Raw genomic sequence first — 20,251 nt, forward strand, 5'->3', positions numbered from 1 at the left:
AACAAAATCCTATCAGGATTTTGTTTTGACCACAAGATGCAAAACTCCAGCATTTGTACTTAGCAATCAACTCCTACATATCATGATTGGTGTGTACCGATCATTATGATTAATTCTATATCTCCATCTTTTACTTTCATTTTCCATTTTTAATGGTTATATGCTATTTCTTTTAAGCTCAATATACGCTTTCGTATTAACAAAAAGTTACTCTACCGGATTCATTGGAACCTCATATTGTACTTGGTTTCAGAGAATATGATTATTTTTTAACTATCATGATGATACAAAGAAAGAAGTGTCGTATGTTTACATTTCCTAGCAATATTGTCAATTATCGATCATAACATCGATCAAAGCATGCCAATAAAAACGTTTTTCTACTGTGTTCCTGTCATATATAGAAAATAATGCAAATAAAGGTTGGCAATAAATCTTTTGCTGTCGATTAACTTCACCGGCATTGTCGACTCTTTCTCAATCAACCGACGTGATAAAAGATGTAAAGACCCTTTTGAATGGAAATTTAAATTTACATATCAATACAAGCTGCATATAGAGTATAATAAATATACAAAAAGAACACGAAGACGTGGTTTATGTTTTCTCTTCATTTACAGATAAGTCTTAACTTATAAGGTTGCATGCACTCTGCGTTGACTTTATCACGAGGTTTTTGACTAGTTGTGTATGCCATCGACGAAGAACTTATGATGATCATCAAAACTCATGTCGTACATGATTTCATTGTAATCGCAACAGGAACAATAAACTTAGGCAGACCCTTCGAAACTTTGGAGATATAAACTACACAAACTGTTAGATTATGTTTTTTTCTTTTGTAAAGCACAACCGTTTATATTTAGCTCTTGGTATCTAGTATCGATATATAGTTAGGAACAATCCATTAACATGAGTCGTTTGTTACTTATCCATTTTCGAAGGCAAAGGGAATATATAAGATGGTGATCGCGTGTGTGTGGTTTGGTAGGACGTAATACCTAGCCCACCAAATTATCCCGTGATGTGCATTTCATACTGGTAAACGTCAAACATGGTCAAATGTGTGCGTAAATGCGTTTCGCAAACTATTCCTTACCAATTACGTAATAAGTTAAAACGTCAGACGTCTGAGGCCAAGAGTCATATAACCAAAACAGCACTCATCAAAATGACAAATATAGCCAGTAACCTCAAAGTATCGTAGATTATCAAATTATGCAGGTCCCGTACCACAATTAATTGCCCCAGTATAACGTGCACCCTAAATTCGCCACTTTCCAAGACCGCAAAAGCATAGATAAACGTTTGCAATTCAGGGTCGTAGCCGAGGGGGGGGGGGGGGGCAACTGCTCCTTCCCTTTCAGTGTCGAAAAACAACCCGTTAAAACCTGTTGTATTTTCGCATGGTATTTTGTCAGTGCTCTTTTGATCTTGAATGCTCGTCAGCTCCGTTAACTCGATTATAATCGTAGTAACATTCAGACCTACTAATTCAGCTACTTAGTTTGGCAGATGCAATTACCTAAATTTAGCCTATAGCCTATTACAAGCCTATAGTTGGCCACTGCGTAATAAAATACATATGGCCTACCTAACCGGACTCGATGGAGTGTCACGAACCGTATGCACAACGACGACGACAATGTGCGTTCTCAACCTTTCTCTGATTCGTCTTTAGTTTATGAAGCTAAGCTAGCAATCCTAAGTGATACGCGCTTCCTATAAATAATTATGAAACTGCTAATACACTGCAATAACGATATTTGTTTTTATGGCCACTGCACATCTGGCTGTCTTAAAAAATATGAAAGTTTATATTGTCCATCAGTTAAGTTCGTCAAATGTATTAAAGTCCAGACATTGGACAATAAACAAGAATCATCCTACTGGAAAAATTGTAAAAAAGCACTATGTTTGTTTTTCTGATATAATATGTAAAAGAACTTGAAAAGGAATTCAAACAGGAAACAAAATCTGCTGATAATATGATATTATATGATCATGATGAAACTGAGAAAACATCGCAACAGATCGCATCTAAGGACCTTCAATTCTTCAAAAATGTCCCCCCCCCCCTTCTCCTTTCACCTCTCCGCCATATCAATCGCAACATTTGCTCCCCCTTTGCAAAGTCCTGGTTACGTCGATGTTTCAACTGACATGTTCTATACCCACCATATGATAACTGTTGTATTGGGCTGTCTCAGCACATTGAATATTTTGACGATGTGACCGCTTACATTTTGAGATGGTACAGTTTAGTATAGTGATCCACTAAACTCGGTATCTTCCAGCTTCACCCAGGAACTTCTAAAACCCATTAAAATCACCTTCAATCCTCTCGACGTATTACCCATTGGTAGTTTATTTTAGTCTGTTTAATATCCGAGCATCGAAAAGAATTATGTATGACTGAAATCATGACTCAAAAGTAACTTTAGTAGGTTGTCCAACTATTTATCGACGGTTAACTTTCCAGGCCGATCGACATATTACTGTAGTATGATATATACAGTGTATTAATTCTTGTAAAATGCCAAAGGTTACGAGATTAAAGGAGGTCAAATGACAAATTGATCAACATGCTGCGGAAAAGCGTTTAACAATCAAATGCATTTTGGGTATTACGGTATATTTGTAATTATAATACAGACGGACTTCAATTTGTTCGGTAGGCTATATGTACCTGGGCAAAGGTTGTACCTGTGTGGTTTACGACGTCATATGGTCAGAGGTCAATGGTCAAACAAACTAAAACAGCTTCTTAGCGCATACTAAAATGACAAACTGGCCAAACCGTATCAAAATTTCAGTACCCGAAGAAGTCCATATTGAATGATGTGTTCGTTTGTGGTAATGATGTCCCATAAGCTGTGTGTATAGTATCTAATAGGGATGATTAAAGTGGGGGGGGGGATGGGGTGCTCCACACTTCCATAATCAGTCGGAGAATTTTTTGTCAAACTTGAAAGGTATTTCGTTGCACAACGTTACTTTAATACCTTATTAAAGACCCAATGTATACATTAAATGTGCCTCAGAATGCACTATTTGATCTCTTAACTTTTTTTAATTTTCTTTTTGGGGTGAAAGCCAACATGGAAAACAAATCCAAAGACCACAAAGCCATCACCTCATTCGTAAAAATTAGTGGATCCGTCTACGCCTTTTCCACAAATTATCAGGCCTCTATCTAAGTCGGTGAAGGAAAAATTTGGAAGGTGCCTTCTTCCTACCCCAACCACCCTGTGCACCACACTGATGTGAAGATGAGTAAGAACATTGTTACCCCTTCTCCTTCTCCTTCTCCTTCTCCTTCTCCTTCTCCTTCTCCTTCTCCTTCTCCTTCTCCTTCTCCTTCTCCTCCTCCTCCTCATTGCACCATCATCATCATCATCATCATCATCATCATCATCATTATCATCATTTTCATTTTGCCAAAGCCAAAGCCAAAACACGCCGTCAGAAAGAAGGTGAGCTCCTGTCAAAGATTTCTACTTTAGAACAGGAGTTGTATATTTCCGACACAGCTGTTATTCGCTCACGATTAAAGGAAGCCTAAAATGAACTACTATGATTTCATCATTATTTAAGCTTCAGGGGACAATCGTTAGTTCTAGGACTACATCGGTTGGGGAGGGGGGGGGGATATCAAGTATATTTTAGGCAGTAACAGGTAGTTACATCAATGGTATTTTGTCGAAGGAGCAGTCAAGAGGTAATACAACTCTTATTTTGAAAGCTGGAAAGGATCCTACAGGCCTTAAAACTTACAGTCCTATCACATTACTGGATACCGATTACAAAAGTGTTGCTCAGACACTTGCGTCACGATTAAAACTCGTTATTCCTAAAGTAATCGGGTTTGGGCAAAGCGGTTTCATGAAAGGAAAATCCATTGGCGAAATTGTTAGATTTGTTTTAGATCTGATAAATTATACTTCTGAGAAAAATGTACCAGGTTTTCTTTTAATGGTTGACTTTGAGAAAGCCTTGGACAGAGTGGAGTAGAACTTTATTAACTTACTCTCACTTTCTTTAATTTCGGCAATAGCTTTAAAAAGTGGTTTAACGTTTTCTATAACAACAGTAATGTTTGTATTTGTAACAATGGTTATACTACAGGCCTCTTTTCAATTAATAGAGGTGTTAGGCAAGGCTGCTCCTTATGCCCTTACATTGTTATTCTGTGTGCAGAAATTATAGCTTTAAAAATTAATTTTAATAGCATTCTAAGGGGAAATTATATTGCTGGAAATGAAACAGGATTGCGTCAATACGCGGATTACACAGTCTTTTTAATTGATCATAACAGACATTCTCTTAAGGAAATTCTTTGTGTTCTTAATAACTTCAAGCTCTCGTACGTCTGATCGTGCCGTGAATTTGAGAAAGTCTTATATATATGTTTTCGTTGGGTCCTCTTATTCACCGTAGGCTAATGTTCATTAATGATTTCGGTATTAAACTAACTCAAGATCCATTACATTTCTTAGGCATTGTCTAACGGCGACGATCTATTTCGATTGACAAAAATCACAATTATCAGAAGTGATAACTTTTATTAAATGCAAATACTTGTTAGTTGGAATAATCCTATGCAACAGTCTATATTGAAACCATCTAATTTTAACGTCACTCGAACACCGAAAAGGGACAAAACAAGAAAAAAAAACAATCCTTTTTACTGATATCAATAGTCTGGCACCACTTAATATAGGATTTGTGCTCATAACCTGAGAACTCCAGCAATCTATTGTAAACTGTTTAGAGAAAAAAGAAGCACTTGCATGCAGAGTATTTATATAACTATTATTAGGAAAAATAACCCTTAAAATTGTATCATTGGATAAACCCTTCCATTTTTCTTTAATAAAGCTGATAATACCATAATACTCCAACAAATTGGTTGATATGTTATGAACTCTTGAGTAAAATTATCAAAAGTATAAAAAGTACCATAACTAATCAAATCGCCAATAAAACGTATACCCTTGTCATACCAACGCTTGTAATATACTGGGCTATTTCCAACTTTAAATAAACTGCTATTCCAAATTATCAATCTTAATATAGTTAATATCATGGTAAATAGTAAATAGAAAACATCATGAATAAAATTATGGGTAGTTTCAAAAAGGTTCTTCCAAAAAGGATTACAGATTTTTGAACTCAATAACTTCAAATAAAAATCCCCATTATCAAAGAAGGATTTAACACTTATATTGTACCTACGTAAAATACAGCAGACAAAACTAGAGCTCTTGCTCTTCAACAAACGTCCAAACGTAAAGATCGTAAGAGCAATACAATGTTTACAAACATCTATCATTTCCAATCCCCCATCGGGGTATCCTTGTATTAATTATTATCGGCTTATATGGTCTGGTTTATTTTTCCACACAAAACGGAAAAAAAACATGGAATGTACTCTTTCAATATACTCTGGACTGGGTAATGGGAGCGTCATAATTTAGTAATTAAACCAAGGCAATAATAAAGATTTAACAATGGTAATGCGACCCAGCACTGTAAGATTACGTGTCTCCCACATCCTTAAAATATTAAACACTTTAGTCAGTGCATTATCATAGTTCTTATCAATCATACTACTTAGATTAGTATTAAATACAATCCCCAATAGTGTAAAATCATCACCTTTATTCCAACAGATATTATATTTTTATTGAAAGGAAACGAAGACCCTTTCAAACTCCCCAACCCAACAAGAAGAGACTTGCTAGGCTTTATTTTTAGCCCAGACAAAGAACCGAAATAATCGAGCTGTTTCATAATACATATTAAAAGATATTTCATCCCCGTGCATGAAAAGGGTTGTTTCATCAGCATACTGAACAAGTTTATAACAGCTTCCTCCAATATCAATACCCTGGATAAAATTATCATTATTAATAAGAATGCTCAATAATTCTACACTTAAAATAAAGAGATATGGAGACAAAAGGTCTCCTTGTCTGCAACCACGATCAATAGAAATGAAAAGCCATTTACAAGAACAGAGGAATACATATCACTATAAAAAGTATCAAAAAACCACTGGATAATGGAAAGACCGAACATAAAAAGGCGGAGTACATTTCCAATGAACCTAATCGAAATACTATCAAAAGCCTTTTCAAAATCAATCCCAAATAAAATCCCTGGCGTTTGGTCTTCTTCAAGACTAATAATATTGTCATACACTGTACGAATTCTATCACCAATATACCGAACCTTGAGGAAGCCACTTTGGTTCAAAGAAATAATATTAGGAAGAACTGCCTTCATACGATTTGCAATGCAGGAAGATGCAATTTTATAAGACACATTAAGCAGTGAAATTGGTCTCCAATTCTTCAAACAAAAACGAGGTTTATCACCCTCTGGAATTAGGTTGATGACACCTTGCCTTTGTGTAACCGATAACGAATTTTCATAGCTGAAATTCAATGACCGTAACAAAAAATGACCAAGATCATTCCAGAAAATGTTTAAAAACTCAACAGTAAAACCATCAGAGCCAAGACATTTGTTGTTTTTCATATTTTTTTTTAAAACACAAGTAACTTCCTCATAAGTCAAAAGACCTTTAAGGTTACTAGACTCATATACTGATAATTTTATAATACTTTGACCAAACTTCTCTTGTAGATCTTCATTTCTTAAAAAAGCATCCTGAGAACTATATAAATGTTGATAAAAATTAAAAATTTCTCTCTGTATATGATCATGGTCATAAATATCTTGATTATTAATATTTTTCAAGTGACTAATGAGTTTACTAACATGGTTTCTTTTTCTTAATTGAGAAAGAATTTTGAAGGTTTCTCTCCTTCTTCAGAACATTTCACACGGGCCCTTACCATACATCATTGGAGTCTTTTCTCACGAATAGACTGAAGCTTACGATTTAACTCATCAATATAGTTTCTTGTATCCTCACTTTCATTACAATACGGATGTTTTCGGTCAATTTCATTTATGAGTTATTTTTCCATGCAATCTTGTACCTTTTTCTTGTATGAAGAGTATGAAATTTATTTCCCTCTAATATTTAAAAGAAGCATCTCGAAGAACAGCTGATCATTAATAACGCACTGAATATCCTTTCTGGGAATTATATTAATATTCTCTCGAACATACGGAAAACATGCATATTCATCATTAGTTGTGGCAATTGTGTCTTTAACAATCGTAAAAATAGCAGTCATCTTTCAGTAAAGAGTTTTTAAATTTCCACAATCCTCTTCCTGTTGTGACCTTATTTAAATTAAAAAATGTGCTAATTAATGAATGATCAGTCTTATAGCTTGCTGTTAATAATGAATTTGACACTGATAGTATTAAGTAATCCGGATGAAACCAAGAAAAAAATCTAAGTGGCTCTGTTTAACTGGATTTGTTTTGCCGCCAGGTATACCTCCTTTCAATTGGATGTAAAACCCGCCACACATGCATATTCAACACTGTCTGTATCGCCCTAGGATTATTATTAATACGTAGCATACGTAATACTAATAGTACCAATTGCACTACGTAAAACGATACGGGCTCTCATGCAGTACTCTACTATCACCTTTGTATGACAAAATTGTGTTTTTATTAGTTGCGCCACAAGACAAACAGTAACGAAACTCAATCTGTCATTTTTCCATAGAAATCACACTAGCTCACTATGAAGGACCACCAAAATCGCGAAATTACCGTTCATACCCTCTCTTAAATCATTCAGAATCGTTCATGGGTCCTTCTGGTATGGAGTCATTTCATAAATCAAACACTTTGGGAGTGCAGTCATATGGCAATCTAGACACAGTTAAACGTTCATCGATAATAGATTGTTTAGGTGAGGGGGGGGGGTTAAAAGTTCCCCCTCACATTGAATGTTTTGTTAAAAGTCTGAATTGCACCTGGGTCCGCCGTTAAACAAATGATATGGATGGACCGTGGAAAGTTTTCTTCGATCTATACCTACTACCTTTTGGTTAAACACTGTTTTTTTTTCTAATGCAATTGTAAGAAATCCGATGTCAAAAACATTCGAAAGGTTTTATTAAACAAATATATGTGAGGCGTGGTGTGACATCACGTACATGCCACCCACGGACTCTTTCGGATATGAATATATGTAGAATACTCTCACTTACGCATGAATGTTAATGTAGGTCCTAACAATATTTTTTATAAAGAAGGGATTTTATATGTGGACGATCTCTTCGACGAGAACGGAGCTCGTCTGTGTTATAAAGCTTTTGCAAATAAATACCAGCTGAGTGTGATTTCAAGAGAAGTGTGAACTGGAATGAAGCCGACGTACCTCCTTTACTTCAAACACATAGTTAGTACAGTAACTACCGGTGCCACCTGTAACACATGTTACTACTGTTCCTGTCCCACAACCGTGCATCAGTAATTACTGATTTATGTTCGTAACACGGTAACTTGTGTTACAGGTGGCAACAGTAGTTAATGTACTAGCTATGAGCATCGGCTGGTGGCACATGAACTATGTTTAAATTGTGATTTTGATTGCTAGTACAATCGGTTCCAGTACAGCAGGACCTGTTAGTCTTTATGCAACACTGACAGTCTAAATGGAAACTTACTATGGAGAAGCCTCTAGAGAGCATGTTCAGCTATGACTAGTCTAGTATGTGGTGTAATCTCAGATTCGATGAGGTGAAGATTCGTCCATCATTATCTTGAATAGTGTTAGTGCTAAACAAGAGGGCCAACCGCCAGTTAAAGCTTAGACATCAAATAGTTTTTTTAATTTCATGCACCACTTTTCATCTGATAATTGTGAGAATTAAATTACAAAGCAGATCGATTCCATAATTTACATGATTATTCATCAACTAATGTACAGTGGATAGCCTAACAATGTTTTTGGTAGCTAATGCTCCGAAGAAATATAATAATAATGTTTATCACTTACTTACTGGTCAATAACGAAATTATGTAAACACCACATGTGCTCTCCTCACGCTAAAAACTGAGGGCGCTATACAGCCATGTAACCGATTTTTCCTCAAACCCCAAAACAAAGACTAGAACAGCTGTATTTGTATACAAACACATGTCATTATAGTTCGTGGTGAAGGTCAACGTTATTTAACATAGATAACATAGATAAGGCAAATAAGTACTGACTGTCATTCTTGTGGTTATCCGAAACTGTCCACTTCAATGCCAACGTAGGGAACACATGATATGTAGTTTGTATAGTTCCAACCTAGACTCCATTCAACCAAAACCTGACCTACACGTACCCTGTACGCGCATCATGCACATATTACGATTTTTAAATATCACGCTATTGGAAGCCCAAGGTAAAGAAACATACTGAATGAGTTGTGATGGTAAATAGAATTCCCAAGCATAGATGTGAAGTACTTGCAATAATAAAGATATCACAATAAACAACCGTAAGCAACAATGTAATACTGGAACGTAGCGGAATTGGTATACAGTAATACATAAAATGGGGGATAACAAACATTATTGTACCTCTCAAAATCACAGCGCAAACTGGCCAATAATAACTGTGATTGACAAGTTTGTAATCCTATATAAGCGGTGAAAAAATACAAGTACTCACAGACTATCACACTCAAAGGTTAGAAAATGAGCAAGATTAATGCTAAATGTTCGCATCTAAACCAAGCGATGCTTCTGAATTGAAGAAAAAAAAACTGTAACCAAAACAATTTAACAGATCTGAGTGGTCGCAAAGGAAAAGGTGGCGCTATACTAAAAGTAATATAAATCTAATTCAAAATCATAAAAACACAACTAACCACTGCATCCTTCATCAAGAAGAGGAAGAAAAAAAGAATTTCACTAGAACAAAAAACTAGTAAGTAATAAAACTTATCACTGGTAAGATTGACAAATGTTAGACTTTGTTGATAATGCTTTATAGAGACAAATTAAAAGGAGGAAAACCATATTGAATTCATTTAATTAACGTTCTTACTATCTTTGTATGTTATTGACAGCTCATTGCTCTATACACTCATGTAATGTCAGAAGAATATCCAATTGGAAGGAAAGGTGCTTACTACCGACTCAAATCAATAGATTTGTTTTTTATTTTTTTTATTTTTTTGTCAGGGGTATCAAATATAATAATAAATGTAAACTATTAATTAATACAGGTATGATAAGGGTCAACACTGTCAAAATATGTCGTATTTTCAGTAAAATACAGGTGTGACTTTGCATAATCTCCCTCTGACTATTTTATCCGGGGGGATATTATAGTTTAATTTAAAACATCCTACCGGATAAAATAATTCCGTCGTATAATATCCTTTACTACTCTGTACATGACATGTCATTAATGTTGTTCGGGTACTCTAAAAGGACAAAGTCTAGTTTAGACTTGATAAACTACTTATATACAACACGACATGACATTTCAGATATGATCAATGTGCAAAGCGTGTAGATTTTGCAATGAATTTGCACAAAACATCAAATAGTGTTAAGCTACGATGGTCGCAATAGTTCTTGTGCATCTACCTCCAAAAGCCGTTGATCTAAATCAAAATCTAGACATAAGAAGATAAACAAACACTTAATCCAGACGGTAACTGAATACACAGTCAATTGGTAGACAGTGAGTAGTTGAGCCTCAGTATAACCCATCCATAAGTCAACGAAAGCTCGCAAGGGTGCCCTGTGGTGATTCATGAAAATTATTTTCGATGAGAGTTAAATTGGTAACCGGGTTCCAGTAATGAACATGAGATCGATAGAATCCATTCCTCGTCTCTTACGTTTAGTTTCAAATTGCTAAAAGAAAGAAAGAAAAGAGAAATTGTATCATACGAATGCGGAGGGAAGACAAAGGGACTGTCCAGACGTAAACACACGGTCAAAACACCTACCCCATAAAAATAAAACTCGCTACAAAATGCAGACAGTAATGAAACGTGATACCTTAATTGTTATCTTTAGCTGGACCTGAGATGTCCAACGCTGTATCGTTTGTATATTATGCTGTGTGTATTGACCGCAGCTGTATGTAATGACTGTACACTAGTGTCTAATTACCGACGGTAGCAAGCTGTGTGTGTTTAATACTTCTGTTACACCTCATTCGAAACTAGGTCAAATTACCGGCATTAGAAGTTTCTTTTTGCGCGAGTCTTCACACCCTTTAAGGAATTGTGGAATATTGATTATTACGGGAGGTATCATACTGGATAATCGTCAAAGTTTAGATATTCACACCTACCTCAGAGGTTGTACTACGGAATAACACAGACAAACGTATAAGGTGAAGAAATGAAATGTCAAGGTCCAAAATCAATTATGATGTGGTTAATGACTCAACTAGAGAAGGTATGCAACATATCAAGGAAAGCTATCTGCATGACGTTTCTAAACCAATATCGAAGACGGGGATGGTAGAGATCTATTGTATATCTTGATAGCAAAAAAAAAATCAACAGCTCAGGTGAAATTTCCGTTTTGTAGTGAACAACTCAAAACCTACAAGAATTAGTGACGTATGTAACGTACAATATTTCATCAGGGGGAAATTACATCCCCCACCCCCTCCCCAGACTGACTTATGTGAGGGTATGAACCTTAAGGTCAGGAGAGAGTGAAGTCGTAAAGGAGGGTTTTAGGGCCTTGGGTAGTTACAACTGATTCACATGTTTGATGGAGGTGCATCGTAGAGTGTTCATCATAAGCAAAATATACATTTAGATACCAAATGGTGCTTTGTGAGTGATGCTTAGATTATACATTAGGTATAAATCAATACTCTAAATGATTCGTGTAAGCTTGTACGCCACAATCATGGCCTCATTACCAAGAATGAATCTATCACGAATATTCATCGGATGTTGGATTTCACATACCTTTGCACTTTTCCATAAAGAAAAGCGACAGCCTTTCCACTTCATAATTGTTTTTTTTTTCAATTATTTCCGAAATCGCAATATCGATGGGTGGTTTGGTTTCATCTTTTAGTTTTAACGGGAATGTTTCGCTTGTTTGATAAGATTTATGCTTCTCGGTCGTTGAAAAACTTCCAAGAGCAGCAAGCCAGAAGTTATTGCTATCGTAAATCGGCTGAACCTGAACAAATGAATTAACAACTATTTATTCAATTGATATTTTACGATGAAAACTAAACGTATGTTAAATCCGTTTTGAACAGAATGTACAGCTTCCCTTCTATCTCATTCTTATCTAGTTATAAGATGTCTGTTTGTACAACATATCAACATAATTTTGATATGCAATAGGCCATTGGAAGGTTGTACTTCTACATCTCTTTAATGCTTTGGGAGTCAGCCCTCTAAACAAGTGAGGTGTATAAAATAAAGTGGTTGTCAGGACTATACTTTGTTTAACATAAAGACCATTACATTAAGTCAAATCTTAAGGAGGAACTTGACATATCAATTTGCGTCAATGGAAGAGTCTCATTTCCACTGTCAATTTTACAGCTTTCAAATGTATATATTGCCTCATTCTTTATCCCGATTGGTTGAATGGACGGGGCTAGTAAGGCTGTGTATGTATACATGTATGCACATGCACGGGTATTCAAGGCGAGACGAGCGTGACTATGAATATTCATTTTTGGGCGTTTTTATTGCAAGGGTTTGTAATTGGGTTAAGTCCATATGTGGGAGTGTCAGAAATGTAAAAGAAAATGACATCATTGGCTAGTTTACACTATGACGTATTCAGTCAGCTATGTATTATCTCAATCCAGACATTTTCTATTAAACACCGCGTGGTCTAAAGTTCAACCATGTTGTTCACTGTAGAAAAAAACATGACCTGGTCCCTATGTACAACTTTTATTGTTAATTTTCCCCACCTCAATCAGTAGTGTACACTTGGGTGTACATGAAAATCCATGTATCAAATAATATCAGTCATGTACGACATCAAACGAGCGCTCCAAAGTTCATATTTGTAAATTTTTCGTTTGAACGGGATTTGCGTGTGCGGGGGGCGATTTCTTTTTTCCCAAACAGGTTCTCAATTGTGTATAAATAGTCGCTCATGATTGGTCGGAAAAGTTACGTCATAACAATAAAACCCTTCACTTCGAGGTTATCAAAATGTCTGCATCCATTCGTTGCAACGAAGATATACCCGTTCAAAATTACCCGCAGCTTTTCGTAAATATATGTAGATGTGTTTGGAATTGGTTTAGACATAATGAGCACACTAGTATTGTATGATCTACTTTGATCGAAGATTTCTGTGAAGGCATTTATCGATAACATCGCACAGTGAAAGTTTCGTACAGGGGTACATAACACATGCGATATAGGCCTATATGTATTATAACTGTGTACACAGTGCAGTGACGGAAATACATCATACTGTAGCATGGTGGGCTCATAATTGACGCACTTAAGGATTTGATCAACGATTTCTATCAAGGAAAAATCAAAATCACTCAACTGTATGTGTTTTTCATATGTGTGGTTCCTCAGAAATGTAATGATCTCAATATATTTATTGTTCTGTGCATATGCAACGTACAATTGAGCAGAACTTGACCACAAAATGTCTGCCGTGTCAAGTTCTTTCATACCCCTAAATTGACACATTCGTCGATAAGCTAACTGTAGTGAAGGCTTTAGTATACAGCCATTGACTTTAGATGCTGTTTGCTATACTTGAGCCTCTAAGCTTAGACAGATCAGGTCCCAGAGAGTAGTGTTGTCCATGATATTGAGGAAATGTTGGTTATTTTTAGGGTGCAAGATTTCCAAATGCCCAAAAACTGAACGTAGGCTACAAAACCGGGGGGAAGGGTGTTAAAAGCTTAAAAATTCCACAATTTGGTCATCAAATAGCTGAAATGGATTCAAACTCATGAAATATGTAATTCTGCTTGACTGCAAAAAGTTTAGGTGGCCTGCTCTATCGTTGCTAGTAATAATTGAAGGTGCGTCAATTACGGGGGTGCGTCAATTATGAAGCCTTGACTATACACTAAACTGTTTTGCGTATATTCATTCAAGGCTGAACTCGCGTCGTGAAGTTGATTTTGGTGTAGGCCTACCCATTCCACGAAACGAATTCCGATTTCAATAGAACGGCTGACGAATCTTGGATGGCGTAAACACGAAACCGATAGAATGTAGCGTATGTACCATAAGTAAGGTCAACATGTTATCCAAGCATTAAAAGTAAAAGTTAGGGCGTTTGCAGGGAAACCGCGTAACAAGACTTTATTAAGTGTCAGTCTGTAACTCAGTGTATGTCTTCGAACTATCAAGCGTTTGATGCTGACGTCACGAGCAATCTGATTGGCTGAAAACTCCGTAATTGAGAACCTGTTTGGGAAAAAAATTCGCGTGCGGGGGACGGGCAGAGTTGTACGTGAAATGCGACAAAACAAATTGATATGATACTTAAGAGGAAAACTTCACACTGTTATATACTGAAATAACATTTTAGCAATTCAAAGCGAAATTACATACTCGATCAAGCATATTTTAGCGAGTTATCGATGTTATGTACTGTGGGCCCGTATTATTGTATAATTTACTGTGCTTAAATGCGACATAGTTCAATCATTCAAAGTAACTTTTATTTTCAGTAAGCTGGTGAAACATTTCTTCTTTCAATGATAAGTGTCGTTCAATGGTATTGAACAATAGTAACATTAATATTAAGGCCTATACAATGGTAAAATTAACATTCAGGCCTGTACAAAGGTAACATTAACATTCAGGCCTGTACAATGGTAACATTTACATTAAGGCATGTACAATGTTAACATTAGCATTAAGGCATGTTCAATGGTAACAACAGTATCATTAAGGCCTGTACAATGGTAACATTAACATTCAGGCCTGTACAATGGTAACATTAACATACAGGCCTGTGCAATTGTAAACATTAACATTCAGGCCTGTGCAATGGTAACATTAACATTCAGGCCTGTATAATGATAACATTAACATTCAGGCCTGTACAAAGGTAACATTAACATTCAGGCCTGTACAATGGTAACATTTACATTAAGGCCCGTACAATGGTAACATTAGCATTAAGGCACGTTCAATGGTAACAACAGTATCATTAAGGCCTGTACAATGGTAACATTAACATTCAGGCCTGTACAATGGTAACATTAACATACAGGCCTGTGCAATTGTAAACATTAACATTCAGGCCTGTGCAATGGTAACATTAACATTCAGGCCTGTATAATGATAACATTAACATTCATGCCTGTCTAATGGTAACATTCACATTCAGGCCTGTCTAGTGGTAACATTAACATTCAGGCCTGTACTGAGGAGACAACGGCGGCGTCGACAATTTAGCGTTAAAGGAGCGTTCCAAACATTAAGCAGTTCCTAGTATATGCGACAATTCTTATACAGTGATTTTTTTTGGTTTAAACATTAGTCTTTACCTCGAGCAGATTTTCAAAAACGTCTGACAGCATACTATATTTTGGAAATGCACTCGCACACCATCCACGTAGCTTTTCCTTCGTAGTTTCCTTTTCCACAGATGCTTGTTCCCAATCGAAATGTATGGGAAAGATGGAACGTCATGGTTCCTTTTGAAGTACTTCTATCTAAATTTAGGAGTATAAATATACTTCCCTCTTGTGAATGAACATTATATGATTTGAATTAAAAAGATACTGTTTATTATGTGATTACAATCAGTTAGGAGTTTGTGTTGTTACGACAACCATATCCAATATCTATCTATATCTTTTGTATGTGCAGTCACATCTCGTCTATCTTGAAATGACGAAAACAGCTCTTTTAGCAGTTTTTAAGGATATTGTTTCATAGTTAATGTAGCTGGCTTTTGACAAATTGACTTGTAAAGGCTTAATATTTAGAGTTTAAACTTCATTACCTTGATATGCTAATTTTGATATTGGTCGAAGATAGAACAGATTTGTTTCAACACATATAATCCTCTCCGAGTAGTTTCATTTAGAAAAAAAGGCATGACATTTTACCCGATATAAATGAATAGCATGGTCTAGTATTACCCTTGCTTGTAGAAGTACTGCGGTTGCCTTTTTCCCGCAGGTACCATTCCATGATTTTCCATCGATGTGGGACTTGATGAGTTTCAACTCGAAATCTAAGCGTTCCCTGCGAAGTCTCTGTAGTGAGTCGTAAACCTTCAGTAGGAAACCTTTGTTTTTCGTTTGCCTTTTATCTGCCAAACCAGTATCATAAGTGAAAAATTGTTCCACCAGCTTTCTTATTAAATCCTGTTTCACGTCTATATGAATCATTTTGGCGAATTCGTCGTCACCATTTACTTCAAAATCAGCATGCAATATGTCGACTTTTTCGTCTAGGATTAACTTTATCCGTGCAAGTGTACAAGGGATACCTAACTTTATGTGAAAAAAAAATCGAAAGTAGTTTTTCAGCTGCCGTTGCAAATAGATAGCTACCCTCGAGACTTCCTTGCTCGATCGTTGAGGAAACCATTGAGTATATTTGCTGTGGGTTTTCCTCATTGTCTGCAAATCCGTCGTTGAGTCTTTTCTCCACCTGTGCAAGAGACAATCCGGTTCTGATCTCCCTTACTTTAACCATCTCTCCGTCACCATTCTTGACTTTGAGTAAATGCTCGTAAAGTGATATCGATTCGGAGTAGGAACCGAAACGTCTTTTCAGTTCCGCCATTTTAAATACTGCATACAGTTGAAATTGTACAGAGCTTACGTTTTCGCTTATTTTTCTTATCTTTTTAATGAATTCTTTTCTTCTTTTAGGATTGGTGCAAAGGGTAACTAATCTGTAGTAGATATTGACGATTTCGTCCATGTCGAAGACTTTCTCAAGTAACCTTTGGCCTAATTTTGCAGCAACCGTGTAAACATATAGACTATCTCCAGCAGATAGCATACCGTTCATTTCTTGTTCAAATATATCTGTGAATAAATTTTTAGCTTCTTCATAATCTTCAACTTTTGCTGTCATCTCAGCATTTTCTATCAAGCAAGGGTTATGGGCAGGATCTATTTCATGTCCTTTTGTGAAATGAACTAAGGTTTGACTAAGATATTCCTCACTGTTAGTTGTGTCTTTAGTGTTAAAGCGAGCTTTGTTAAGTTTTCCCAGCTGAAAATGCGCCTCAGCTGTTTCCTTCCTTGTAAGTTGGTCCTTAAAAATATCTTCCGCAACATCAATTTTGCCAAGTTTTCTATAAACTGAACCTGCCTTTTCAGCAACTTTGGCATCATTTTGGCTACATTCTAAAGCTTCTGCGATATATAACTCTGCATCCTTTGACTCACCTAAGGGTGATAACACTTCACCGATATAAACTTTGACAAGACTATTATCAGGCTCTTTTTGTAATATGGTTTGCAATATATCCTTTCCCGATTTCAGGTTTTCTTGCTTTTTCTTAATGGCATCTTTAGTCCAACCATATTGACCAATTGATAGTCGTGATCTTCTTCCGAACATCAAGGCCTTTTCGAACAGCCACTGGCAGTTATCGGGGTATCCTTTCAATGCCTTATCAAAAAACACTTGTGATTCTTCGATCCATTTTGGCCCCAAACGGGAAAGACACTATGCACGTTTAGCAAATATATAATGTTCGTGTTTTGGGAAATTCTCCTTCTCTTCGTTCAGAGTTCTCAATGTTTCTTCATATTTAACTCGGTATGGATCTTTCCACATGCGAAAACAATTAATCACGATTCCGTAGCCAATCCTAGCTTCGTTGTTTTCGCTTAAAGTATTTGTTATGTATTCGTCCGCCCGCTCGAGAAATTTCAGGGCTTTAGTAAGACTAGGTTTCTTATTGTTGCAGAATTTCCCACACGGATACTCGAGAAAGGCTTGATATATCTTGTGTTCCACTACCATCGAGTCTTCTGCATTATTTTGAGCTTTGCGCTTCAGTTGTAGGAGGTCAAGATTCGTTATCTCGTCCAGACGCCATGATGGATGAAAATGACAAGGTAAGTTTTGCCACCAGTTTTCTGTCATCGCCATGTCTATAATAAACAAAATGATATCAGAGCGTATGTATAACTCAACTGAAATACATTGAAACTTCGTTATTTTGTTTACAGATTACCCATAATAGAAAATGCATATTACAATAACTGTCTTCATCTGGTTGCGGTATGGTAAACGTCATCAACTTAGAAACAATAATTACCGGAAGACAACCCATATATTTCAGATCGCATTCGAATTGCATCTGAGCCAAACAGATGTAGCCTCATATAAGTTAATGGGTACAAAAGATCTTGGCAGTACAATTCTGCTACACCAAATAACGAACATGCAAGAATATTACAAATAAACAATATCAGCTAATTCATACGATTATTTTGTGTTTTCAACCTGTTATAACCTGTATATAAATTTTAAGCTTAAATTACCTGTTACTCCACTGACTGTAGTGCTGCAGATACACGTAATACACGTATATGAATACAGTAAAAAAATACAACAAACATATAAATACGAAGCTAATGGAATTACCCGTTCATCAGTATTGTTTAATAATCTTTTAAGGAGGTCAAAGTTTGATATTCCAGATGCAAACAACGATTACGTCAAAATGCTTGTGTATGCATTGTACATAATAGAATAACGTGCAACGTATGCATGGTATTCTGCTACGCATTGTAAATGATAACTATGTATGTATGTATTTTATATCCTTCTCAAGGCTCTCCAGCTGACCGAAGTCAGTCTCTTACATTCATATTTAACGTCCATGATTATGGGTTATCAATTGTCAAAACTCTGTAACTGGACGACATACATAAATCTTGGAGTGACTCGAACTCAGGACCTCATGATTGAAAGGCTCCGGCGTTCACCACCGAGCTAACACTCCACAAATCTAGAGTTGTATAAGCAGTTTGCAAATATCGCCAAAGCAAAAGAGAAAAATCTTGAGCATATTTTAAGAGCATTTTGCAGTATGCTATATACAGTACGAGACAGCATCAGGGCATACCATAGTGATGAAATCTTTTACCATGTAAATTATAACGTAGTCGGTTAATTTGACTGTCCGCTGTCGTCAGTTATGAAGGTGTAAATGATGTGCTAACCACACATATATCCTACAGACTGTACAGAACTCTAAATTGTAATAAAAAGTAAACAAACCAACTTTTTCAACGATGTATTTGAACATTACGTCTTTATGTGCTTGAAATATTTCCGTCATGCAGACATGGTTGTATTCCCATCCAGCCCTAACCCGCATATTCTTTATATCGAACTACAATACAATCCAAAACACTGTATGTTCTGGCAATTTGAATATTCGGTCTGAAGCCGGCTATGGTACTTGCTTAATGATTGATAACCAGTATACCCCTACCTTTAAACCAACGTATCCTTCCTCTACGAAGAGATATTAGTCTGCATACGAAAGATGCTTTCAACATATTACGCTTGTATTACTAGGTCAAACTTTGAACCACACTATAACCAATTGCACCTCTTTGGATTGACATGCATGTGTGCAAAGAAAGACTGGAATTGTCTCGAAATCTATTTAAGGCAATGGAAACCGATCAGTGCATTTTGAACTTGAATTTTACAAACTCCAATAGTTTTGAACAGTGAGATGGTAACAAAGACTTTCATCTCAGTGACCATTGTGTCAAACGTTTACTAACCCTACAAATAAGTACTTATTTCAGACAGATATATATATATAAAAAAACAGTTTCCACTGAAAAAACTGAAAGTGTTTAACACACAATATATTAGTTTATTCATAAATGTTCTATGCAGGGCTTTCACGTCATTAATATAGTCGTAACGACTTTCTCATATCGCTTACTTGACTATCCTTGGATACGTATGCTTGACGTCTTGCATTATACACAAGACGGTGTTTACAGCATCCAGCAATCCGGATGGCCGGGTACTGCGTTCAATGTAACATGTAAGATGGACCATGGTGAAGGATGGACTGTAAGTATTTGGTTTTAGGACTAGGAATTGTTTTTAGGACTCACATATACAAAGAAATGTTGACAATTTTTAAATACCGATCAACAAATATGCGTACAGCTTAAATCAACATTTAACTATAACGTTGGCTATATATTTAACTATAGAGAAAATATGAATGTTATTCTTGCAAATACTACTCAAAGAGGGTGTCACTTCAATGATAGGGTATTTACGTTGTTATAAAGCATTTTTTTTGTGGAGAGAAATTTATAAGCATTTCTAGAAATATTAAAACAACTTGTAAGTCTAGT

General features: G+C 36.0%; 1 protein-coding gene across 4 annotated transcripts; it reads right to left on the reverse strand.

The window, feature by feature from the left end:
- Positions 1-4,211: 4,211 nt before the first annotated feature.
- Positions 4,212-19,377, reverse strand: LOC139983251 (uncharacterized). 4 transcript variants are annotated; one of them, XM_071996673.1, is made up of 5 exons: positions 18,398-18,479; positions 15,992-18,004; positions 15,425-15,592; positions 11,883-12,102; positions 4,212-10,803 (listed from the first exon to the last, which is right to left on the reverse strand). In XM_071996673.1, exon 2 carries the CDS (start codon positions 17,463-17,465, stop codon positions 16,311-16,313), a length of 1,155 nt encoding a protein of 384 aa, XP_071852774.1. In that variant the 5' UTR covers positions 17,466-18,004; positions 18,398-18,479; the 3' UTR covers positions 4,212-10,803; positions 11,883-12,102; positions 15,425-15,592; positions 15,992-16,310. The 4 variants fall into 4 exon arrangements, with proteins under 4 accessions (XP_071852774.1, XP_071852773.1, XP_071852776.1 ...); XM_071996672.1 differs by lacking the exon at positions 18,398-18,479 and adding an exon at positions 19,357-19,377 and having other exon boundaries at positions 4,692-10,803; XM_071996675.1 differs by having other exon boundaries at positions 4,692-10,803; positions 16,025-18,004.
- Between the last annotated feature and the right edge of the window lie 874 nt (positions 19,378-20,251).

This window comes from Apostichopus japonicus, chromosome 16 (assembly GCF_037975245.1).
Source record: "Apostichopus japonicus isolate 1M-3 chromosome 16, ASM3797524v1, whole genome shotgun sequence".
Classification (NCBI taxonomy): Eukaryota; Metazoa; Echinodermata; class Holothuroidea; order Aspidochirotida; family Stichopodidae; genus Apostichopus; species Apostichopus japonicus.